We start from the raw sequence: 27,267 nt of genomic DNA, 5'->3' as shown, positions 1-27,267 counted from the left end.
TAGCCATCCTTAATTTAGCAAGGACTAGAGAGAAGTCATCACCACCCACCTTCAACTCTTGGTCTACGCTTTTATCAACAAACAGTAGGATTGAGTATCACATTATAATGCCCCCATGGCTGAAATGGGTGAACATGTTTGAGGTAATGGGGATTCAAACCTGTGACCTCCAGGTTGTGAGTCAAACATCCTAACCCACCTGGCCATGCCAGGCCCTGATGTTATAAAAAAGACAACACACAGACAAGTCCTGGCAATAAAGTAGGTAGTGTTTATTACACTAACAGCTTATATTTATTTCCATAAATGGCAAAAATTACAGACACATCAACACTTCTTATTGAAATAAAACATAGAACTAAGAAGCAACTGTTTTTAGCTAGATAAACTTATTTCTGAAAGTACATTTTAATAATTAATACCACAAATAACACACAATTGCCTTGTATTGTGTTTGACTCCACAAAAACAAGTGATTAGTAAAACATGTTTGGTTTCAATTTTAAAACTGGAATTAGTTCAAATTTAATCATGCACTGTTAAATGCTGTATTACAAGAAGTATTTACAAGTACAAAAAACATTTTTTTTAACTGTATATTCATTAAAAACTTTCCAGATCTATTCACTGTTCCAAAAAGTATTATGACTAAACAGTAGATGACAGCATCCAACATTAAGTTCAAATTAAAATACAATTCCATCCTAACTTCCACTAAACAAAAACTAATATTTCTGAACTAATGCTTTCCAGAAATGCTACAATCGTAGTAATTTCAATTTGAGTAACCACTGCAGTTATTTCATCTTATAAAGATTCATAAGTCATACAAAAAAAAAATTACATCTGAAAAGTGCTCATCCAAAGTGAAAAAAACAAACAAATCAAAAACTAAAGAAAAATATCCAAGAAACAAAGTACACAGTAAGATTTTAAATTCTATATTTTATCTACATGGTTATTAATCACCACTGAGTATTAAACTAGAGAAAGCTAATGTCAAAAGTATGCTAATAATTTCCTTAAATCCTTCAACTGCTCCATACCTCATGTTTTAGATTTTCCCAATTATCTGGTTGTACCAGTGATTTATAAATGTCAACCTCTGACAGCAAAACATTGAGCAGTTCTAGTGACGTGTATTACTGTGCTAAGTATAACATTTGTACAGTTTAGTCCTGTTATTCACAACAGTGATCAATGCTGTGCCAGTGCATGACATAAGAGGAAGTGACCACATTGATAAAAGACAAACAAGACCCCTTTGCCATTTCATCTTATTTTGCGGTCAGCAAGGGTTGTCACTGACATGACTGACTTCCCACACCACCAGGCATTTTGTTACTTTTTTTGCACCTTAGATGGTGCTTTTCCCCCCCATTCATACCAACCTCAGCAGTGAAAGAGGTAAGGATCTCATTCTGCATGAGAACACAGTTTGCTTCATCTATCCTGGATTACATCTTCTAGGTGAGGCATACCACAGTAATCAGTACACTATATCTACTGATCAGTTTTAGTAATCAAAACAAATAGTTGTTCAAACAAAAATGTGTAAAGTAAGTAATTGTAATCACAATATTACAAGTGGAATATAAAACAAAATGCATTGAGTTTTTACATAAATATATACGATTAAAGAGAACATTTGATATGGAAAAACCTAATAGGATTTTGGACAAATCACAATAACAGCATACAATATGGGATAAAAAACTGGATTTACTAAAATATGTGCTATTCAAAAAATGTTATATGGATTTTTTTTTGTAGTGTACGCTCAGTGAAACTTATTACAGAAACTGGATCTGGTTTGAATTGACAGAAAGAAAAATTTTGGAGAGGTTTAGTTGGATTGTATGAAGATTTTCAATCTTACTGATATTCAAAATAATGTTTCAAAATAGAAATAGAATTACAATTTACTCATCAAAGCAACGATAATGCAGTTTAAACCACAAAGACTGACCAATCTGAAAAGTAATAACCTTGTTCTAACTTTCAACATAAACCATGTATCATGGAAAGTGGCAATACAGTAGATTCCTCCATTTTCTGTTGATTGTGCAATATTTAAGATTAAAGCATTGACTCTACCCCCCATGCATCGTATAATTGTTAAAGATCAAATCATTTCAACATTTTATCCATCTCAAATATTCTGTTTGGTTGTATATATGTTTAATGTAGCGACTATCATGTGAGTCCAACTGTATGTCATGGAATACTGTCTTTGAAACAGCCTTCTGTTGTTACTAGTTAGTGTAGTTTGCTAGCTACTGAAACGTGTATTTAATAAACAGTTACTTCTGGGTCACAAGTCATTTTTATTTACAAGTTTTCTTTTCCTCCAGTATTCACCAAGTTTCACAAGGACGTAACAACAGATCCTCATGCTTATCACTTCCCAAAGTAACATACATTAGTAACTCATAGTAAAACATATCGGTTACATATTCATAATAATTGTGAATGACTTCAAAAAAACTCTTGATGTTATAAAATGAATTTTATGGTGACTTTCACACACTACAGGAGTGGTGACCACTGCTCTATATTATGTGCTATGCAACAGGAATGAAGACACTAAGAGACCAAGAACATTACTCGGCACAGCCAATGGGAAGCCTCTACTTAATTTCTATATTAACAAGGAAGTGTTTTATAAAGAACACGAGACCTGTATACACGATTCAAGATGCTGTTAAATGTTAAGTTACAGCAGAACACAACACCACAAATGTCTCTACGTTAGACCTGTGTATTCTGTTTATCAGTTAACCATGATGCTAGTCATATTGACGTGGAGTCAGGAATAAATATCATAATACCAAAGAACATGGTGTACACAAAAAATGATCTTATTTCTACTTGGCAGAAATGTCTTATGGTTTTCTTATAACAAAGAAAATATATATATGTAAAAAATATTCCATTAAACCTTACAATATTACAGAGAGTAGGTTACCTTCCTAGTCCATGTGTGGAAAGTTTATGCTTTCATAGTTTGTTTTATTCAAATTTTGAACACCATTTTAGATTTAAAATATATAAATTATTCTTGTTCTGTTTTTTAAAATTTCAAGTTTTAAACATTTCTACCAAAGGTCATTAGAACTGAATAAATTACAAAACTGTGTGCTGTAAGCTCTTCTTGAAAAGAACTGGTAGTTTTTGAATGAAATGGGTGGGTGGTCCTCAAGTTTGTCTTACTCAATAAAAATAAAATCCTTTGGGTATGTTTCTGCTTAACTGTACTAATGATAGTGAATTGTTGTATTTTGGGTTTTGTAATGTTATTTTACAATAACTTGCATATAAATTGGTATTTGACTAAAAATTTTTAATCCAACTGCTATGAATTTTTTACTGTGAAAGCTTTTGTAATTTTAGTAAAAAAATAAAATCTTTCAATGAATTACCTTCAGTAACGTGATTACAGTAGAAAAACCAATAGCATTTGATACCAGTTTATAGTTTGTTATCAAGCAATGAAAAACTATTAAGAAATATAGACTTCCAAAGACACCCTTCACACATGTATGTTCAGTCTTCACCTTCACAATATGTTTTTACAAACAAAATTAGGATAATTGGTTGGTTTCAACAAATAATATACTCATGCTCTATGAAAACCAACTGAATACCAAAGTTACAACTGTAATTTAATTAATAAAACCAATGAAGGTAAAAAAAAACTAGTTGTATTTAACCGTAGTAACACAACCTTTAAATAATAGTCAAGTATCTGATTTTGATTTACTAAACTTTAATATACACTGCAGTACAAGAATTTTGTTTAAGTACAGTTCTTAAAAAGTTAGACAAGAGCAAATAAATAAATATGTTCACACTAAAGAATGAACACACAAAGTACCATTAGTATCTGAAGAAGCTACTTTACACATAACAAAGAAATTACTTCCACAGATTCAGAACTATCTCTCCTTAAGAGATAAGCACACAAGAGCACATGCAGTAATGACAAATAATATATAAAGTTTTAAATGCATTATATAGTTAAAAAACTGCATATAGAGAAATGGTACCTTAAATAGCTGTTATCCACTCTTTCCAAATAATACACATTATTACACAGTAAGATTAAAGAAACTAGTATTACATCAAAAGTGCTACAAACACAGTAACTAGCTACAAAGAATTCTACAGTAAAGGTATGTATATAAAGAGTACTTGGATCTCCTTGGTTCACAAAAACAAAACACAACAAAGGAGCAAACACAATATTTTACAGAGATAAAAAATTATTATTAGACTCCTGGATAAGCTATCATACTATATTATAATGGTTTATTCTTAAAATGAGTAAACCACAAGAAGCTGTAGATGAGATTGACTCTAAATTACTTTAGTTGTATACAAACGAGTCGCTTGAACAAACACAACTAATTATGAGAAACATGGATTAATTTAAAGTAACTTTCAAACACCAGCCTACTAATAAAAAAGTAAAATTGCATATAAACTAATTAGATACTCAAGACATGCTAAATTGTTAAACTAATCATATGACTGTGCCTGTCATAAATGCTTTGCTTTATAATAACTACTTGTTGTAGAAGTCATTGATTTCTAGTTTTATTTAACCTTCTGGTTTATTTAACTCATCCTGGAGCTGAACACTGGCTGTATAGAAACCATCTCTCATGACTCTTAAGTTAATAAAAAAAAAAGGTTTACCAATATAAACAAAATAATTGTTGTTTTTTTCAGTAAAGTGATTTTAAACTTCAGTGTTGTATTCTCAAACATTTCCAGAAAACTGTCCCGCTTTTGAGATTCAACCATTCACCGTCATATTCACTGTAGTCCCAAATAAAACAAGCCATTAAACATTTATTACTTTTGCTTAGATTTAAATCACCTACTTTTCATGGCCAGTTATTTTCAAATTGTTCCCGATTTGTCAAACTGAGAACTGTCACCTATAAATATTTAAAATGCCGACAAAGAAAAACTTTTAGGTCATTAATTTCTTGAGATATATGGAGAGTTACTTAAAAACTGAACAATGGTAATTATCTTAGCATTACAGACAGAAAACTTATTACTTTACAATCTCACTTACAGAATTAAAATTATCTTGAAATATTCCCATTAATTATACTATAAAGTTTGAGAAATTATTCTAAATTGAATACAACCATTAAAAATGTTTACGTCCACCATCAGACGTCATGACTGCATCACCAAAAGAACCCTTAGATACGTACCACTAACGTAGCACAAGGAATCAAGCAGTATTTTACATATCGCTGAATGCCTTTACCATAACTTGACCTCATAATTAAACAGTAATTTCAAATATAACAGCACTGTGAATTATTGTAAAGTCTTAGAGCAAACTATATTATACAAAAAATCAGAGCACTTTTCTCTCTTTGAAAACGTTCAAGCCTCAGTTTTTGCCTGAAATGACGAAACATCATCTTACCTAATATCGGACCCCACCACCATAAGACTGGTTAATAGCAGTTTGTGCAGCCCCAGCAGCTGCTGACTGAACATGTTCATTATGGAGAACTCCTTGGGCAAACTCTTGTTGAGCTTTAGCAAAGCTTGCACCAGTGTTACGATAAATACGATGCACCTAAAATAATAATGTAGGGTTAACAGTATCAGACACACATTATTGTAAGTTACACAGTTATAAATATAGTACATAATAAAGATAATGTAAGGTTAACAGTATCAGAGACACATTATTGTAAGTTACACAGTTATAAATATAGTACCTAATAAAGGTAATGTAAGGTTAACAGTATCAGAGATACATTATTGTTAGTTACATAGTTATAAATATAGTACCTAATAAAGATAATGTAAGGTTAACAGTATCAGAGATACATTATTGTTAGTTACATAGTTATAAATATAGTACCTAATAAAGATAATGTAAGGTTAACAGTATCAGAGACACGTTATTGTTAGTTACATAGTTATGAATATAGTACCTAATAAAGATAATGTAAGGTTAACAGTATCAGAGACACGTTATTGTTAGTTACATAGTTATAAATATAGTACCTAATAAAGATAATGTAAGGTTAACAGTATCAGAGACACGTTATTGTTAGTTACGTAGTTATAAATATTGTACCTAACAAAGATAATGTAGGGCTAATTCTATCAGACTCGCATTACATTTCCTTTTTTATATATGATATAAGACAATACTGTAAGTTACACAGTTATAAATATGTAATAAAGATAATGTAAGGTTAACAGTATCAGAGATACATTATTGTCAGTTACATAGTTACAAATATTGTACCTAATAAAGATAATGTAAGGTTAACAGTATCAGAGATACATTATTGTTAGTTACATAGTCATGAATATGGTACCTAATAAAGATAATGTAAGGTTAACAGTATCAGAGACACGTTATTGTTAGTTACATAGTTATAAATATTGTACCTAACAAAGATAATGTAGGGCTAATTCTATCAGACTCACATTACATTTCCTTTTTTATATATGATATAAGACAATACTGTAAGTTACACAGTTATAAATATGTAATAAAGATAATGTAAGGTTAACAGTATCAGAGATACATTATTGTCAGTTACATAGTTACAAATATTGTACCTAATAAAGATAATGTAAGGTTAACAGTATCAGAGATACATTATTGTCAGTTACATAGTTATAAATATGTAATAAAGATAATGTAAGGTTAACAGTATCAGAGACACATTATTGTTAGTTACATAGTTATGAATATAGTATCTAATAAAGATAATGTAGGGCTAATTCTATCAGACTCACATTACATTTCCTTTTTTATATATGATATAAGACAATATTGGAAGTTATACAGTTATAAATATACCCTCCAAAAACAAACACATGGGAAATAACCAATCTCTGGTCTCTTTATGAAGAACATTTTAAAAATAAACTTTGAATTAATATCAAAATTTTATTCAAGCTTTCTGCAGTGCAATAACAGTTATTTATAGAGGTATTAGATTATCAAACACGGTACTCTACCATAGAAAAACCTCATAAAATTAGTTATTAAGGACCCTGTGAAGTTTAAAGATGAGATGTCTACACATGTAAGGTTTCCACTGGATTAAGGATTTTTCGACATCCTAAGATGCATTTTCTGAATATAATTTGCATTTTTCGGTTGTCTCATTTTGATGTATTTTATCAGATGATTGAACAATTTTTATCAATCTGTGAAACCTTTTCCATCATTTTCTCAAGTGGATGGATTATTTTTTTGTCAAGAAAGATGTTCAGTTTAATCCACAAATGTCTGTTACTCATACAAATGTTTGAGTATGAATTTATTCAAGACTGAAACACAGAAGATTGGTTCCTTACCTTGATATATGGATTTATACACGAATGGTTCCTTACCTTGATATATGGGTTTATACACGAATGGTTCCTTACCTTGATATATGGGTTTATACACGAATGGTTCCTTACCTTGATATATGGGTTTATACACGAATGGTTCCTTACCTTGATATATGGATTTATACACAAATGGTTCCTTACCTTGATATATGGATTTATACACAAATGGTTCCTTACCTTCATGTGGATTTATACACAAATGGTTCCTTACCTTCATGTGGATTTATACACAAATGGTTCCTTACCTTCATGTGGATTTATACACGAATGGTTCCTTACCATGATATGTGGATTTATACACGAATGGTTCCTTACCATATGTGGATTTATACACAAATGGTTCCTTACCTTGATATGTGGATTTATACACGAATGGTTCCTTACCTTGATATATGGATTTATACCAGAATGGTTCCTTACCTTGATATGTGGATTTATACACGAATGGTTCCTTACCTTGATATATGGATTTATACACGAATGGTTCCTTACCTTGATATGTGGATTTATACACGAATGGTTCAATACTTTTGTGTATGGATTTATACACAAATTGTTTCTGACCTTGGTGTATGGATTTATAAAAGGATGGTTCCTTACTTTTGTGTATGGATTTATACACAAATGGTTTCTGACCTTGGTGTATGGATTTATAAAAGGATGGTTTTTTACTTTTGTGTACAGATCCATACAAGAATGATTCCTTACCTTCAGCAGCATGAATCCTATCATTAGAGCAGCCAATCCCCACAAGAATCCAATGATCAAGACAATTCCACCAACAGTGTAGCTGCTTAGTGTAATAGGGGGTGTTCTCAGTGCACCAATGCCATTCACAAAACCACTATAAAAAGATCCTTCCTTTAGAGTTGACAATTCAACTTTGCAAATAACTTAAAAAATTAGAATTTATGTTACAAAAACAACATTAGACACATGTGAAGTTACAAGTTACATTGTATGTCTATTACAGCAGTGGTTCCCAACCTTTTTTTATGCCCTGCACCCCTAAAAAAATTTAATATGTTCTCACACCCCTCACAGTAATTATTTATTTAAGAATAAAGGTGAAGGTGGCCAAAACAAATTTTTATAATTAATTTTTAATGATATATAAACAAAAATGAAACATTTGGAAAAGAAAAAAATATTACAAATATAAACAATAAAAAAAGAAAAAAACTGAAATGTTATCTCGCACCCCTGGTTCGGAACCACTGTATTACAGATAGCTAAAATGTATTTTATTCTATAAATCTGCATATATTTATCAATACATTGTTTTAGAATGTTTGGAAATTTCTGTGACAATGTTCAAAACTCGTGTCTAATGCTTTAAAACCTTTTATAAAGAAAAAAATCCTGCTTTAAATGATAGAAATCCTATTTTGAAAGAGTCCTTCCATTCACTGGAAGTTATCTTAATGCTGTTTTGTCATTAACTTTGGAAAGCCAAGATTACACAAAGAAATGTGTGGTGTTTGAAAATCAAGTACAGTATGTGGTTATACCATACATAAAGTTAAAATCTTTGTGTGAAAGAAATATATCTATAATTCAATTATATATATAAAACTGTATTTTTCATGTGTTTGTACATTCTAGGTTTAGAACATGAAGGTGCATGTGTCCCCCTTCTAACTCTCTCTACATGAGCTTGGTCAATTTAACCATGTGATCTTTTTGTGCTTGTTTAAAGTCTATTGATTTAGTGCTTTTAACCTTCAATATAGTGCACGTCTTCACAAAATTTGGCAATTTTTCAATCTTTCACACACAAAAAAATCATATTTTTAGTGAAGTACTTTTATCAAACTAAAGATATGTTCATTAACTGAATGAGTATGTGTATTGATTAGCCTGTGTGCAAAGCAATTTACATGTTGATTAAAAAACTCAAATTTTCTTCAAGTAATCCCTAAAATCTCCTAAGTACATTTCAAATGCTCATTTTCACTAACACTTTTATACTTTATCACTACATGAGACCGGTTAATTTGACCGACCTTGTAACCACCATCAAAACTAAAATCTAAATAAATCTAAAGTACCCTTTTTTTTTCTACAATGACCTGAAATTGTAACATAAAACATTTACTTAAGCATCTTTAAGCTTGTAACAGTATGCATCTACTTATAATTAAGTTTTACTGTCCTTTAAACAATGTCTAATTGCTATCTATAGCATTGTAAGTTATTGTAAATCACTAGGGTAATGCACAGCTCACATTATGCTATCAAATTACATTCCTCTTGAACTACTGTGACTTGCTCTTGTGAATGCTTGGTGAAACATTTTTATTAGGCTAAAATTTATTTTACCTGATCTAACCTAGAGACCCTACTTTTACACTTCAGTTATTTTTATAACAAATAAAGAATAAAAATGTAAAATGAGAAATACAGTACTTATCCAGTCTTCTTTTCTCTTGCTGTCAGATGTTGATGACACTTAACCCTACTTATATTTTCTATACTGATGGTAGTGATGCACTAAATAATTTTTATTTGTTTAAATAATGCACCAAAGAACACAGACCAATGCCGTGTAAAAAACAGACACTTCCCTTTAACTCTTGGAATTTTTCTGGCTTTCTAACTATGCAATAAGAGCTGTTGCAAGTTCATCCAAGCTAATTGTTAGCTTTCTCAAGGGAACAGAGCTTGTACTCTTGAGTGAAATTGACAGTTATCTGTTCAGAACACAAGATTATAAAATATGTTACTTGATAGATAAAAACCCTGACTTTCTGTTGGTTATAGGTAATATATAATTGAACATAAAAGAAAATTATTAAATCGTGAGAGGTCTGATTTTCTATTTGATAGCTCTGTAACCAAACAAAATTGAAGGCTATAAAAATTATGATATGTCTGAGCAATGATAATTTTTAGTGAGTAATTTATGTTCTAATTTTATACAGACAGCAAGATGCCGTAGAAAATGTGTCATGTGTCACAAAGAAATATTAATTTAAAAAAAAATATTGTTTTATAGCATTAAACTTTAAACCTCGTGTACTATTAATGGATTATTAATAAATAATACTAATTAGTATGACATTAACAAAAGGTAGTTTAATAAAACATTGAATGTAAGATACTAAAACCTCATGTCATGGGCAAAAAAGGTTAATGTTTTATTTCATAGTTGTTAATTCAGTTTTTCTATTATAAATGTTATCAGTTTAATCCTTTTATTAAAATGTGATTATTAATTTAAAAACTTACCATGCTCCAGTGTCTGGGATCCCAACAGAGTACAAGCCAGCCAGCAACAGTTGAAAGAAAAACACAAAAAAGAAGACCATGAAGTTGAAAGAGCTATCACTCCTGTTAAAGAAATAGAAAAATATCTTAAATACTGGAAAATGTATTTCTTATCATTTCTTAGTGCTACACTAACTTCACAATTTCAACACACTGATAATTTTACATGACATTACAAGAACTGTTTAAAAACATTAAAACCAAATAGGCCTAACATAAAGTGTACTCACAAATAGGCATAACATAAAAGTGTGCTCACAAATAGGCCTAACATAAAGAGTACTCACAAATAGGCCTAACATAAAGAGTACTCACAAATAGGCCTAACATAAAGAGTACTCACAAATAGGCCTAACATAAAGAGTACTTACAAATACGCCTAACATAAAGAGTACTCACAAATAGGCCTATCATAAAGTGTTCTTAGTGATGCATGAATAAGATTAAATTGATATATTCTTTATTAAACTAACATCATTACAACAGCAAGAACACTATTATATTCTCACTTAAACTACAATTACTACAACTAAGTCTTTTTATATATAATAGAATAATAGCCATATCCACATTGTTCTACTTACTGTACCATACTTGGACAAAAATCTTTTTCATATTACACTACAATCTCTACAACCAGTGGTCTCTTTCTATATATTGTACTACAATCTACCATTTTTTTATGCATTAAACTCGCCACTACAATAAATCGTCTTTAAATATATTGCACTAGTCAAAACAAATGATTTGTCTACATATTGAAAATTTACCATTACCCAATGTTCTTTGTTCATATTAACCCTTTTGCTATGGATCAAAGGTCATGTCATCACATTTGTTGACTTGTATTCAAAATTGTATTGAACTACTATTTTATGAAGTTATATCAATAAGTTTGGAATCAAATTGTGGATTATAATTCAAACTTCAATATTATATGTAAGTTAATTTCTTAATTTAAAAGTAAATATTAAAAGAACACATCTAAATATAGATTTTAGTGAGTCACGTGGTATGTTGAATGCAGCACTGTTTAAAATATATTTGTGATGCCAACTAACATACTAAATCTATAGTTTCATACAAATTAGGAACTCAAATTACTAATACTGACAAGCTAGAAGATAAAATAAGAACCTTGTATCTATTCTGCTTACATGGTTTATGTATAAATTAAACACAGTGGCCCCACTCATCTCTTTTTATTTTAGAAAATGGTCCCTTATATATACTTACTTTAATACATGACATGTGAATAATTCATTAACAGATTAGAATACTCCTAGAGTGGCTTTCTTGAACATTTTAGTATGTGAAAAGACTACCACATTCTTTTAAACCAGGATTTCAAGGAGGTAGGTTGTGTCTTTCGTCTGCTTGAAGTTTTATGTTTTTTAAAATCTAGATACATCTTAGTTACTAAGCTTAACAAATTGTGGTGGAGTTCTACAGTATCAGTGTAGTTATTTATGATTTTTTGGTTATTCAATATTAAACCTATAACAAATTTTGTTTCATATCATCCACACGCAAAACTTTAAAAGGCTTAGCAACCAAGTACAGAAATCACAGAAAGAAGAGATAATTGTTTTCTTTACTTCGACTTGTTTTGTATTTTAAGAAACATAAGTTTAATAATTCAGTTCCAAACAGTAATAACCTTTATACATATATATATATAATGTATAATAACTGAAATGTGACTGTATATTACAAAATACTAGTCCACTAAAACACAGCCAATACAGGGAAGACTAAAGGTCAGTTTTATATTACTGGATATGTAACATGGGTACATGCACCACATCAATGCAAGTTATGTAATTAATCTTAGCTTGGCATGAATGTGATGTCAGTATAATAATAAATATATATACATGTAACTATATAGTGTTACGAGACTTAAGCTATTCAGACTAAATATTTCTATTTTTGTGTTATAACATCTAGTCATTCTAGCATGAAAACATACATGTTACTTATTTCCTAATTTGTTTATGATTTTTATGTGAAAGTCTTACTGAAAAAAACATTTGAAATGTATTTAGGAGGTTTCAAAGATGATGTAAATAAATATATTTGAGAATTCTGGGGTAAAGAATAGTTTTTTTTTAATCATGACATCAAATCATTTTCCAATCAGACTAGTAATGAAACAGTTTGTTTGTTTGTTTTTGAATTTCGCACAAAGCTACTCGAGGGCTATCTGTGTTAGCTGTCCCTAATTTAGCAGCGTAAGACTAGAGGGAAGGTAGCTAGTCATCGCCACCCACTTCCAACTCTTGGGCTACTCTTTTACCAACAAATAGTGAGATTGACCGTCACATTATAACGCCCCCACGGCTGAAAGGGTGAGCATGTTTGGCGCGATGGGGATGCGAACCCGCAACCATCAGATTATGAGTCGCATGCCTTAACACGCTTAACCATGCCGGGCCTAGTAATGAAACACTGTTTTCACAAACAGATCTTTACTAAAAATATTTCATTACAAAATCTGATTTGTTGTATACAAAATACACATCTTTACTAAGTCTACGAAATTTTGTGAAGACACACATGCTGTACCAAAAGTTATAGCGTAAATACTTAACCTGCAAATGTGTAGATGAACTTGTGTATGTGATACTGAGCCTGTAGCAAAAGGGTTAAAGTACAATCATAACAGCCAACAGTCTTCCCACATATTTTACTACAACTACTAACAATCCATATAAGCTGAACATTAAGATAAACACACAACTCATGAAAAAACAAAAAAAATCCTCACATACATAAGATTAAAAACCAACCTGAAGGCCTTGTAGAGTGGGCGGAACCAACATAAAAATGACAATGGAGTAAATAAAATAAAAGCCAGAAGAGAAAATCCAAAGGTTGTTCCTTCACCATATACCACTAACAGAGCAAGAGCCCCCAACATATTCAGGAACAGAAGACAAGAATAAACTGAAAATGTATGATAATAACACATGTTAGTTTTTCAGATATCAGGAAAAATAAACAATTTGATGATCAGCTCTCAGAGTATAAAAGTAGATTTCTTATTTACAGCATCTGTAGGGAAATATGAAATTTATGAATGTTTTTCATCTTAAAAGAGTTCAGAAAATAAGATGTGTGACAAGAAAGAATTATGGGTAACATTTATTACTTCAACAAATTTAAAAACATTCTAACTCACCAACAATGCTTGTTGAATTACCAATTTATCTTTTTACTAATATGCAATCATGGACAATCATAAAAGACAACAGAATCCAATACTTCAAGCAAAGCTTGTTAAATCAAGAAACCAATTGTAATATCTCACAGGTAAGTTTGATATGAATCTGTAGAATTCCTATTTATTTTCGTTATAACAGCAAAAAAGTCCAAATAAATGGTTATTCAAATACTATTGCTAATGAAAGGTTTATGTTAAAGTTTTAACCACATAATATTAAAATGTCACCAAAGAAAATGTACAAATGTGTCTTGATGGATTAATTAAAAAGTGTGTACTGAATATTGTTTTGAAATCATGGAATCTATATATTTATTTTCTATTCTGATAAACTTCCTAAAAGAAATCCCTTATTGTAAAGCTTCAATGTACAACTCTTAAGCCAGTGAACTGAATAAGAAGTAGTTCATTACGTCACGATTCACTAAAGGTGAAATGAGCTATCAAGCAACAGTGCATTTATAATGTTAAAACAAACCACAATGTAATAATACATAGGAGGGACATCAGTTGTGTAAAAAGAAACTGTAACAATGACACCAACTAGTAAAACTTGTGTCATTGCAAAAACAGCAAAGCAAGTAAAACATGGTATACCATCTGTAATCCAGCCTAATGAGTTACTTACATATCCATACATAGTAAACACTTTTGACAAGCTTTTGAAACTCCAGAGGGATATCGACCGAAATATCCTGATAAAAACAAGGCCCTACACAAAACTTCTTTGGAAGTGGCGGCCAGTTATTTGCTCGAGCTGTTAACAAAAGAGAAGAAATATCAAATTAAATGTTCTGATAAAAACAAAATTTAAAGTGGTGAATGACTGACTGAATGGGCATTGTTAAAAACCAAAAACTGATTTAGAAAGTAACATAAATATCTGACACAATCATACAAATATGAAAAAAACATGAATTTAAGCAAGCAAATGAACTTACCCTTTGTTGTGCAAACAGTTCCTTGCCTGTGGTATGTGGAAAGTTTCAAAATTCATTGAAAATAAAACACTGTGCCCCAAAATCAGAAGGCAGTCTTGAAAGGTTACCTACATATTCCTCTAGTCAATACTCAGTTTTCTCATACTGTTACCTCACCCTTGAATTACTGATATGATTCACACTTAGATGTTTAAGTTAAAATTTACAGCCAGTGCAAGTTTATTTAGAAGTAACCTCATAAAACATTTTTTTTCTGGTCTTTCAAGTTCTATATAAAGTTCAAATTTCACATGTTAAATAGCAATAAAATTATTTAATTAATAATTTAACTTCATAGTTCCTCAAGTTTTCTTACAATAAACTTGAAAATTAATAACACTTAAACAAATATTTGGACTATGCTTCTAATTCTCTGCATGTATTTAGACAGTTTTTTTAACATATAAGTTTAGTTAATAACTTCAAACAATTATAATAATAATATTATTATTATTATATACTGTAAGTAAAATAAATGATTTACATGCATGTTAAGACTGAAAACTACATGCAAGTTTTGGTTACAGTATTATGAGAAATAACCAACCTTATGAACACAAACATCTCTTCAATAAGAGTCAATGTACAAGAAATACTTCTTGAATTTGTATAAATATTCTTCAAAACTTAAGATACTAAGCCAGTATAATTTGCTTTGAAAACCCTTTATCCATTGGTTTCTTGGTGTTATCTCTGAACTCCATGAGAGAAGGCATTGTATTAAGTCATGAATCTCAGCCATACCACCCTATCCCTCCTTTAATGTATCATTTTTACATTTTACTCAACTGTTTTCCATTTGAAAAACTCATTTTCATTAACACTTCATACAATTCAATAATACAAATTAACCAGACAATTATAATGTAATATTTTAAAAGTAATAAAGATACCGTGTTCATAAATCTGGATGATTATTGAATTAGTTTTGGATTAAGCGAGCAAGTAGTTAGATCCATCACAATGTTGATAAAATAATTACACTATTAAAGTCAAGATTATTTTGGCAAGTTTATTTGCAATTAGTAAGCAAATATGATGTAAGAGAATTAGTAGGGTGAGAGAAAAAACTTCTATTGGAATACTTGGAAATGGTCAAATGCAATATTTAGCATTATCAAATTTATAAGGTCTTTGCATTAGCTATTTTTATGTTTAGTGCAAATTATATACTTTTTAGTGGCACATATTTTTGCATTAAAACTTTACTTATGCTTTAAGAAATAAAATATGTTTTAGCATGAGAAAATACCCAAGAGATGCTTTAAATAAATAGATAATTAATTTTGTAGGCGAGAGTCACAATTTTTGTAACAGAGAAGCACAAGGTAATTTGGGAAAAGTTATTTTTTTCAATCAGTATCTTTGAACACTGGTCATCAAGCAGTTCATCTGTTGAATAATAATTGTGACACTGTCGCATTATCCAAACACCTATAAGATATTAGTGATTAGTTAAGGACTAATGTAAGAGAAAAGAAAAAAACTGTTTATGTTCCACCACTATACGAGGCCTAATTTTTGTTTTACACTTAAAAACTGCTGCAGCAGGAAAAGTATATCAAAGAGTAAGTTACTAACTTTGTTGGTTCACTGGAATTCATACTTTTGTAAAAACTAAAAAGTCCACAAATAACCACGAATTGTGTCAGTACAAGGCAGAATATGTTTATATGGAATACATAATTTAATGTTTATTATGTTTGGAAGGAATCACTAAACTTCAAATATATTTAATCTAAACCAAAAACCCACTTAAAGTTAAGACACTCCTGTCTGTGAAATCTGTTCATTCTAGAGTAATTTACAAAATTGTATACAAAGTTTTATTAAAGGTCAAACATTTTACGGTGTTTAAGGTGGTTAGATATTCGATTACCTGGATTTTAGAAATACACCAAGTTTTCATTCTAATCAGGCCTTATGATTATGTTGCAGCTCACAGTTTTTAGGTTTTTTTTCCCCCAAAAAAGGCAGAAGGGTTCAGGACAGTTATTTGTTTACATTTTTTTTAAAAACAAGTTCTTTCATTTTTGTATGAAACTACTCATGTTCTTTACTTTCTGACCTTTTGTTAATCTGAAAAAATTCCTATAATACAAAACTCTGAGAGATAACTTACCATTATAGGGCGCACTGCGTAGTGCCTCTTCTTTGGCTTGAAGCTCAGCTGCTTTCCTTTCTAATTCCTAAATACAACCACAAAATGTTAAAAGTTACTTGTCTACCATGCTATATTTCTGAATGAATCATCAGTTTTACTATTAACCAAAGGTTTCCATCACTTCAAACAATATAAAAACAACAATGTTTAGATTACAATGCATTACTCTTCCAACTTCAACAAAGTTTTTATTAATTAGTATATCATTAGTACTTATTTTTAATTTGGTTTCAACTGACCTGATACCAAACATATTCACCTCGACATTTACAAAACTGAACAATTTTACTAACAAAAATATAGACTAACGGCACTCAAACACCAAAATCAGTAACGAAAGAAGTCGTTCAAAATCAAGAATAATTATATTGTCTAAAAGCACAATTTACAGATTAAAAACAATATATAGAAAGATGTCAAACTCTGTCAGCAATCACCAGAAAATAAGCACATTTTGTTTAGAAATGCTTTAGGGCACATGAAACACAATTTTTTAAAATAAAAAACTAAGGTTGAAAGCTGTTTCCCAGTGTACTTAGAGCACAGCATTATCTACAACTTGTGTTATTGCCAAAGAAAAATGTTTTACAATAACCATTTTCTAGTGGCAGTTAGACGTGCTAAGCATTATCCAAGAAGCTAAATATAATTCTCAACATATACCACTACGTGAGAGCTACAGATGTTAGATTTTTTTTTTTTTTTCGAGTGAAAAGCTATACAATGGGATACCTGCACTTTGTTCATCATGGGAATCCACCTGAAATTTTGACACTGTTTAAATCTGTAAGTTTACTGTTAACCCCACGAAACAACAGGTGTTAGGTATTTGAAGATGTACTAACCTCCTGCCTCCTCTGAAGTTCTTGGGTGTTAATGGATTGAGTTGTAGTGGGTGAATAAGCAGGTGGAGGCTCTGTCACTGGTTGCATCACTGCTGACTGGTTGGGAGGTTCTGAAATTGTTGGCTGATGCTGGTACTGAGGAGGATTTCCCCCCAACTGAGAAGGTTGCTAAAGAAACAGAAATACTTTAGAAATTATACCTTCATATACAGGGTGTTTGGAAAGTCACTTTGCACTTACATATTTATTAACAGACAAAACTGCACAGTGACTTTCCAAACACCCTGTATTAGCATGTGTTCTTATAGTACAGCTAATATCAGACTATCTGCTGTATCCACCAAGAGGAGTTTTTAACACTGTAAATCTATAAACCAACCACAGTCCTACTGGGGATATTAGTCAACAATGAAATATTCAAAATAAGTCAAAGGAAGTACTTCATCACATACGAGTGGATCATCACAAAACAATTGTTATAGTAAAGAAAAAAAAAAAAAAACTGACACAAGTTTGGCATTTCATTTTCAACTTTTTCACCAGTTTGTAAACAGCTTACATCCCAAACACCTTTTAATAAAAAAAATATGTGGCAAATTTCACCTAAAATCACATTTATCTACACATTCCAAAACATTCTGAATGTGGCCAAATGTGTAAGACCAGTATAAACTCAGGAATTTCACATTGTCACAGTATAAATATGTTATCTCAAAGATAACTCTGCTCATGTAAACACTTTTAAAAATATGTAAATGTATATAAACATGCTTGAAATTCACCAATGGCACAGTAACAATGTAAGAAGCAATAAATAATTTTAACTTGATATTTCAAGATAATTCAACACAGACTTCATATCTAAGTTATTCCTTTTAATACAAGAAATAATATTAAAATAGTTTGGTAATTCATTCAATTATTTGTAAACATTTGATTAAAATATTCAACTTTTCATGGGAGATTGGCTTGGTTTTGAATTTCGTGGAAAGCTACACAAAGACTATGTGCGCTAACCCTCATAATTTAGCAGTGTAAGACGAGAGAGAAGGAAGCTAGTCATCACTACCCACTGCCAACTCTTGGGCTACTTTTGCACCAATGAATAGTGGTGCCGACAATCACATTATAACTCCCCCATGGCTGAAAGGGTGAGCATGTTTGGTGAGATGGGGATTCGAACCCATGATCCTCGAATTATGAGTTGAATGCCTCAACCACTTGGCCATGCCAGGCCTTCATGGAGGAAGTCGGTCAGAACATATTTTTTAAACACAAATGCACATAGAAAAAACCCAAATTTGGCCATTTACTGAATACAATTCCAAACTCTGCATATTTTGAAATTTAAGGTTCTTTCACACATGGAACTACGTACTGGCATATGTGCATATGCAACTTTTCTGTTTCGTTGATTTATTTTAACTTTTTCCAACTGAATGTTTAGATTAGTGGCTTTTTTTTTTAAAATAAAACTGGTTAGTAATATTATTATTAATTTGACAAGTAATAGTAGTAACTAATTTCATAAATTGTCACCATCTTAAACACCCAGGTTACAAAAGTTAAATCAAACAAACAAACATGAAAAATTTATTTCATGGTTTTTAGCAATTAATTATGAACATGTTATAAAAATATATACTGTCATCAATATTAATTTCATACACAGTGGAACCCCTCTAAAGCAGCCACCTTCTGGACTGAGACAAACTAGCCTCATTAGAGGGGTTTCACTGTACATAATTAGTGATTATATAAACAAAAAAAGGAACTGTGATTAAATGACCACTTTCAAGGGGTGACCCAATCTGAGGGGTGGCTGCTTTGAGGGCTTCCCTTGTATTTTAAAAGCCACACAGAAAGAGATATTTAAAACAAATCCAAGATATATGCACAAAATATCTTGTAATGTAGTGTTACAAAAAATACTCAAAAGATATAGCATTTAAGTGTACATTAAATATTTATACTTAAAACATACTATGCATAGAAGGAAATTCATTGACACAATTATGTATAACTGTACAGGCATAAAACCAAATTATCGTTACTTAAGGAAAATTTAAAACAGCAAATAGTTCATTATTGAAATATTAGGGGCAGTAATTGTAAAAATAGACTGGTTTCTATTTATAGTAGAATACTGCCACAATTGTTATTTTTTTTATGGATAATTACTCAAGTTAGCAACTTATTTAACATTGTTTTGCCATATAATAAACTATTTTAAACTAAGTAAATGGCTCCACAAAACCAATTCTCAATATTTTGGTGAAACTACAGCATTTCTTAACATCAAGCACAACAAAGCACTACTGATTTTGTTATGAGTACATTGAAATCCATCCAAAATCAAATATTTGATAAAAAAAAAATATGTATAACATTAAATAAATTTCATTCAAGTATTTTTTTAAAAGATTAATTTTCTATAATTATTCTCAACTGAATTGCAATATTTTACTCTTGAAGGATAATGTACCTATCTGGCCATGAATTAATATAATCATACATTTTTAGGCCATAAACAAAACACATTAAAATTAAACAAAATGCACTACATGTCCTTAAAAACGATCCGAGGGTACAAGCTACAACGTGGAATTATAAAACATATCCTAGGTTTTAAAGGTAACTGAGGAAGTAGGACCCACATTGTGGTGGGGATACACCATTTATCAGTCTTAACCTCTGATTCAATAGTCTCACATTTCTTTATTAAAGAAATTTTAGATGAAATTATTATATTATTCTGTAATAAATACAAAGAAAGTAAAATCAGAGAAAGTTTACTAAAAATTACTAATAATTATTTTCAGTTAAAAGTAAGGTCATTTGAGAACTTGGCACTACTTTATGCGGATGTACACCTTGAGCCGCATATAAAAGCAGTACAGTCACAGTAAACTATCACTTTACTGATGTTGTGTTAATTAGTGCCTCTACCATATTGGGGGCAGGAATACTAACTTCAAGAGGTAAGTTTTATCTTATGTACCCCGAAATTGTAGTACCTTATTTTGTATTTTATTTATTTTTCATCTTTTTATATTTATCTTATTCTTATTTTAACTTGGTAGAACAGTCACCTTCCCACAACTGTATGCAGGCAATGAAGTGTGATATAGATGTAGGACGTTGTGACCCACATCTTGCTCTCCTAATTTCTAATCTTCTTATGTGAGACTAGTGAATTGGAGGTTAAGACTGATAAGTGGTGTATCCCCACCACAATATGGGTCCTACTTCTTCAGTCACCTCCAAAACCGAGGATACATTTTATAATCTCACGTTGTAGCTTGTACCCTAGGTTCTTTTTCAAAAATATGCAGCATATTTTGTGTGTGACTTAAAATTTATGATTATAATTAATCAGAGGTTGGGATTTGCTGTTTTTAACAGTCCTTCCTCATCATTTTGTTTACTTATTTGGTTTCGTTCGGATGTAATTATTTAATTTCACTAAAATATACACATGCACACACACATTCCCACAATATTTTATTGCAATCTTAAATCAGTAAAAACATTTATTCTATAGCAGATCACAAAAACCAAAATGTTAAATGTTTGTTTCTTGATTTTGTTTAAATACTAAAGTAAAATTAAACATATGTGAAGATAATTTCATAAATACATTTACACTACAAAGTGGTCCAAAATCGTCTTTCCAATTTTAAAATTCAATTAATTAACCAACTAAGAAAACACAATTATGAAGTTTTCAACACCTTGTGGCCCATCTCAAAGTTCTGTCCTGTCTTTTTTCACTCCAGCGAGTAGCTTTACCCTATATAATGGTAACTGTGCCAGCTCAATCCATTGTTTGATTTGCAGAGATTGAGTGACTGTGGAGAAACATAATTACAGATAGCAGAACAAGAAAGAACCACCACTGAAACCAAGTATCTAGGAGTAGATGAAGAAGTTCTTGGAGACAGAAAGTGAAAGGACCTCTATCAGTAAAGAACGTATCAAACAAGTACGTGAATCATGAAAACCACTTCAGAACTTAACATGCTAAAAACACCTGTGCTCCATGTCTTTCACAAAGGACTTCACTTACACACCTTCAAACTTCAGTTGGTACAGAAACTGCACCAAGTTGACAGATCACAACATAAGACATTTGCAGTGAACATCTTTGATAGCATATATGAAGTCAAGACATTTCTAAAGATGTGGTTTTATTTCATAGATTTGGTACCACAAAATGTTACAATACTAAAGTAATGTGTGATAGCCCAAAGGTGAATGTGTGGGGTGCTCTCATGTGTGACAAGATTATTAGTTTAATTTTTTTTTGCTAAGCACTGTTACTAGGAATGTACATCTTGACATTCTGGAACAATCTGTGTCCACACATCCAAAGGAAATGCAACCATGAATAATCTTTCCACAGGATGGTGCTCTACCTTATTGGAATTTGCTGGTCAAATACTTTCTAGATCAGACATTTTTGAGGAAACTGATTTGATGATCAGGGTGGGGCAGTTTCATGTCTTTAACATTTGCCAGATATCACTTCACTACACCTTCATCTTTGATGGGTATGTTGAAGATATCACATACTGCACACCTACAGCAAACAAAGACATAGATAAAGACCTGGATAACAGATGCTATCACCACTGTAACTGTGACCATGTTGCAGCAAACATGGATCAAGATCCAATACTGGTTACAAATGCTGAGACCCACAAATGGTGTACATGTAGAATCAACTAACGTTAATAAAATCCAAGTCGGCTTACAAGTGTTGGAAACTGCATGGTTGTATTTTCTTAGTTATTAAAAGATGATTTTCTTCTCACACAACTGTAAGACTTAAGATTAGGCTGGCTATACATCTCTGACTGACAACTGTTTTCTTGCACTTGGTATAACATTATGAATGTCATACATTCACTGAAAATATGTAATAGTAGACTGGGTAAGAAATTTTTTAAAATTATAATTGTTCAGTTAATATTTATAGAAATTAAAGGTGTGTATTTGAAGAATGGGTTTAGAGAACAAGACAAAAACTACTGGTTATCAAACATTTTTGTTATATAAACTATTGGCTAAATACTAATAGAACTCAAACGTTCACAATTTCTCAAATTCATTGAAAACATTTGAAAAAAACAAAACAAACAATGTATCACTTCCCAGTCCAGCAAGATCCAAGAATTTGCTAGTTTCACACTTCTCCCAAAATGATCTATTTAAAAAAATCCATATATACTTCAATATATATAAACATCGTTTATGGTCATTTCTAAGCCACTGAAACTTACTGAATTGGTTCTGTTTGACTGACCAGCAAAAGGATTGTAATCATCTAAACCTGACCTATTCTTGTCAGTTTGACTTGTTACTTGGGTAACAGCAGGGTCCTAAATGGTAACATACAAAAGAACCCTAATTAAAATACATTTCTATAACATGATGCATCATAATTGTTAGTTAAGAACTAAAAAGGATTGAAATTTTCATACAAAGAGTTTTGAATACAAATATATAACAAATATAACAGTACAATGAGGAAAATATTTTTTTTTCCTCTATACTCCATTTGCATTATTTCTATGTTGTTCTGCTTGCAGTACTGGACATTACTACATTTATTTGTATAAAGTACAAAACAAAATGGAAGTGATACTTGTCTTTAAACAAGTTTTTTTGGATAAAATTGAATCTTTGTAACATGCTGTAATGCTAATTTTATCAACCATCTAAAAAGCTGGCTAGTTACAAACTGGTAATCTGACAATTTCTCTTACATTCAATGGAAACACTTCTACTTTGAGTTTCAAATAGACCAACAACATGGCTCTCTACAGGTCATAGAGTGCTGTGATTAAATGGCCTAGTCTACACTTGCTTGAATCTCAATGACTACCATGAGTGACACTCAAGGATTCACCAGGGAAGTGTGGGGGGTTAAAACTCATCTGAAGAGATACCAGTAGAGTTTCCTGCCTTGTCAGCCCACAATTTAATAATCAAACAGTCCATAATAAGTACTGTACAGGGTGAAAAAACACCTGAAAATATATAATCAAATGATTATTTGGAACACTACAGTACTGAGGATGAAAGAGAATATGGTACAAAATGTCTATTGAAATACATCTTCCATATGCAGTGCTGACATGGTTCTTTGCCCAGCACTAGGACTCCCAAGGTCAGTTGGAATCAGAAAGATGTAGTAGTGATCTAAGTGCTGTATATCAATACACAAGAAAGCCAAGTATCAGTTAGCCATGCTCAGAGTCTCCAAATTTTAGGATCTACACAACTCCAATTGTACATTTTTTCCTTCTGTAATAATTCCTCTTCTGACTGCCCATTCCCATTTAAGTAAAGTTCAATTGTTAACATAGGCATAAATTGCTCCTAAATTTTGCATTTTTTTCTGCAGTATAAAAGCCTGTCAAATAAGCAGTTTCCATGACCATATTACATGTGGCATCGTGTTTGACAGCACATCATTACAAAGCCAAGCTAGGTACAATCTGAATAAGAAAGTCAGAATATTCCATTTATGGAAGACACAAAAGCACATTCACATCCAATCAATACCTGTGAAAAATCAGTGCAAATCTAAGCTTGAGAATTATAATGATAAAGCTTTTGTTACAACAGAACAAAGAGGACCAACTTCCCTCAGAAGACCAGATGTGTATATATACACAATCATCAGATGTTGTTATCTTTTATCCAAAGGCAGTAATTTTTAGCATACTTGCTCAGCTATATGCAGTAGATACAGGAGTAATATTTAGCATGTTCCAACAAAATGAACTTTTATATTTATTTATATTGTGTATTTTCAGTTTCATATGGAACAGTTTTGTTTCCTATAATTTCTGATAGGCTTTTACACTAGTATGAAAAAAATAATATTCAATACAAATTTTGTCATGTGTTTGTTTTATTCACATCTTAAGCAAAAGAATTCTAGCTTTTGTATAAATTATACCTATGACAGGACATACGATAAATACTGAAGGATAGCTGAATAATACTTCTCACACTAGTTGTCTTTGTTGGCCTTTATTTTGAGCCAAATAATGTATGTTGTCATACTGAACCCATATATTTTCTTCTAATTCTGGGACTTATCAGAATTAGGGGTGTTATTTACATGAAGTACATCTTACAAATGTGCTAGGAGATACCAAGGACATGGTGAACTTCAGTGTTAATAAAAACAACCACTACCCTTCACTGAAACTTAACGGCTATAAAAACCCAAATATTTGGTGGGTCACAATGAAAAAAATCCACATCTACATAAAAAAGGAAAACAAAATCAGTGTGTTTTGTTTAAATAGTAATATCTGATATTTGAATAACTATCTGTACATTTCTTTAACTAAAATAGTGAATATACTTCCAAACATAACCACACTATTGTTAAACAAGAGTATTTTATTACAATAGTTTACACTGTTCGTAGTAATGATAATTATATTACCCATGGGAAGCATTCTATCTGAAACAAAAGATAAAATTTAACCTTACCTGTCCTACAACTTAATTTGTCAAGCCTTGTAATGAGGGATTTTAGTTGTGATGTTTTAAATCACAACTATTAACATCCAGAAAATATATCATTTAAAGATAGAAAACAATATCTTATTAGTAACTACTCAACAAGAATATTTTTACTGTAGAACTAATTTGTTGATTTTTAAAATAAAATAATTAATTATGAATTATGCAGAAATAAGTCCCTTGGTGGTAATCAGGAAGATTTAGATACTAAATATAAACAAAACACCAGGTCCACAGAGGGTTTTAAAGTTCACAGATCAAATATGCAACCTCCTGTTTTAATGTTTGGTATCTTAACAACAACAAAAACATAGGTTCCCGAGGAATGGATAGTTGATGGTGAACCTATTTTTAATTAATGTGAAATGTTGCCCTGTAAATTAGAGACCATTTAGTTTTATTTTCCCACTTACAACTAATCCACTGAGATTACATTTAAATAAACAATTGAAATATTGAACACAATTTAAGTATGGATTTCTTTTCCCTAAAAGGAAAATAGGTTTATAATTTGGGGGAAAAAGTTGTGTCCAAACTTTATGAACTAGAAAGTTTTTTTTATTTAATAATCAACACTATTTCTCTCTTACCTCTTACTTTTAATGACTGATCATCACGAATAGAAACTTCTTTTAAATGTAATACATTTGTTGTTCAACATATAACACCACTGCTTCCTCAGGCATACCACATATTACCAGTGTTTAAGACTTTAAGTGGTATCAGTTGTTCTAAAGTTTTATGGAAATTCAATGTTAAATTAATCACATTTCTTACACAATTTTATTATGGTTTATTTTTTTGTGTGACAGTAATAACTTTCAACAACTTTGCATTCATGACTTTCCAAAACTTTTGCTAGGTTTACTTTATTATACACAAACTTATTAAAATGAGTTTATATAATACTGAAAAACATGATTTGTAAGATACAGAAACGTTTAAAACTACCTTGACTTTATGTATACAATATAAAGCCTTTAAAGTAAATCAGATGGATTTTCACATTATCCTCTGTCAACTTTATATAATTAATATCTGGGTATTTACTGTACATATGATGTAGGTGCCAATTAGATTCCATTAAGAACATACAACCAGAAAGCTACTACTAAAGTATTAGTAATAATAGCGAAATTTCTAATTTGTACTCAACCCAAACTAGATTACTTCTGAGTATTAATACTAGTCTACAGTACTAGTGGAACTTTTAAAAAAATCAAGACAAGTTTAGAATTTCGAAATTAGAATAATCTAACATTCATAACAAATAGTTCATTTACATTGCAATGACCACATACATGTATAATTAAATGACAAATCTAACTGCAAATATAACTGTACTATAACACTAAAATCATTAACACCAACAGTACAAATACATTAACTTGTCAACAGAAGGAATACTACTACTAAGCGACATTTTGAAAATTAAAGTAACAGTAGCATACACTGACATTATTTAACCTTCAGAACCAAGCCTACACAATTAACAAAGCAACTCAGTAGCTTCAAGTCTCTAAATGTGATACACATAATGTATCATAAGCACTGCTTTCATTTTGAACTTTGTAATTTGTATAATCGTCCGGCATACGAACTTACTGTAAATGGGTTTGCATGTGGATCGGCAAAAGGATTGCTGTCGAATCCCGACATCTTAACAGATGAGAAACAAACGAAAACGAAATACAACTTAAAACAGAATAGGCAAGGCAGTTATCAAAAAATAAGCATTTGGATAAAGTAATATTAGCATCTGTCTTCGAAGCCCTGTAGTCTAACGAACAACAGTTAAATTTTATGACGTCATCCTGCAGTTAACGAATT

General features: G+C 30.9%; 1 protein-coding gene across 1 annotated transcript; it reads right to left on the bottom strand.

Moving 5' to 3' along the window:
* Positions 1-248: 248 nt before the first annotated feature.
* LOC143222429 (secretory carrier-associated membrane protein 1-like) lies at positions 249-27,267 on the bottom strand. Its single transcript, XM_076448934.1, has 10 exons — positions 27,043-27,267; positions 23,172-23,270; positions 17,887-18,054; positions 17,000-17,066; positions 14,526-14,654; positions 13,464-13,620; positions 10,633-10,734; positions 8,110-8,245; positions 5,456-5,611; positions 249-4,946 (listed from the first exon to the last, which is right to left on the bottom strand). The coding sequence occupies exons 1-9, from the start codon at positions 27,094-27,096 to the stop codon at positions 5,456-5,458; spliced, it is 1,068 nt and encodes a 355-aa protein (XP_076305049.1). The 5' UTR covers positions 27,097-27,267; the 3' UTR covers positions 249-4,946.

This window comes from Tachypleus tridentatus, chromosome 8, assembly GCF_004210375.1.
Source record: "Tachypleus tridentatus isolate NWPU-2018 chromosome 8, ASM421037v1, whole genome shotgun sequence".
In the NCBI taxonomy this organism is placed as follows: domain Eukaryota; kingdom Metazoa; phylum Arthropoda; class Merostomata; order Xiphosura; family Limulidae; genus Tachypleus; species Tachypleus tridentatus.
The sequence above is the reverse complement of the archived record's forward strand: the minus strand, read 5'-3'. Positions and strand labels throughout refer to the sequence as shown.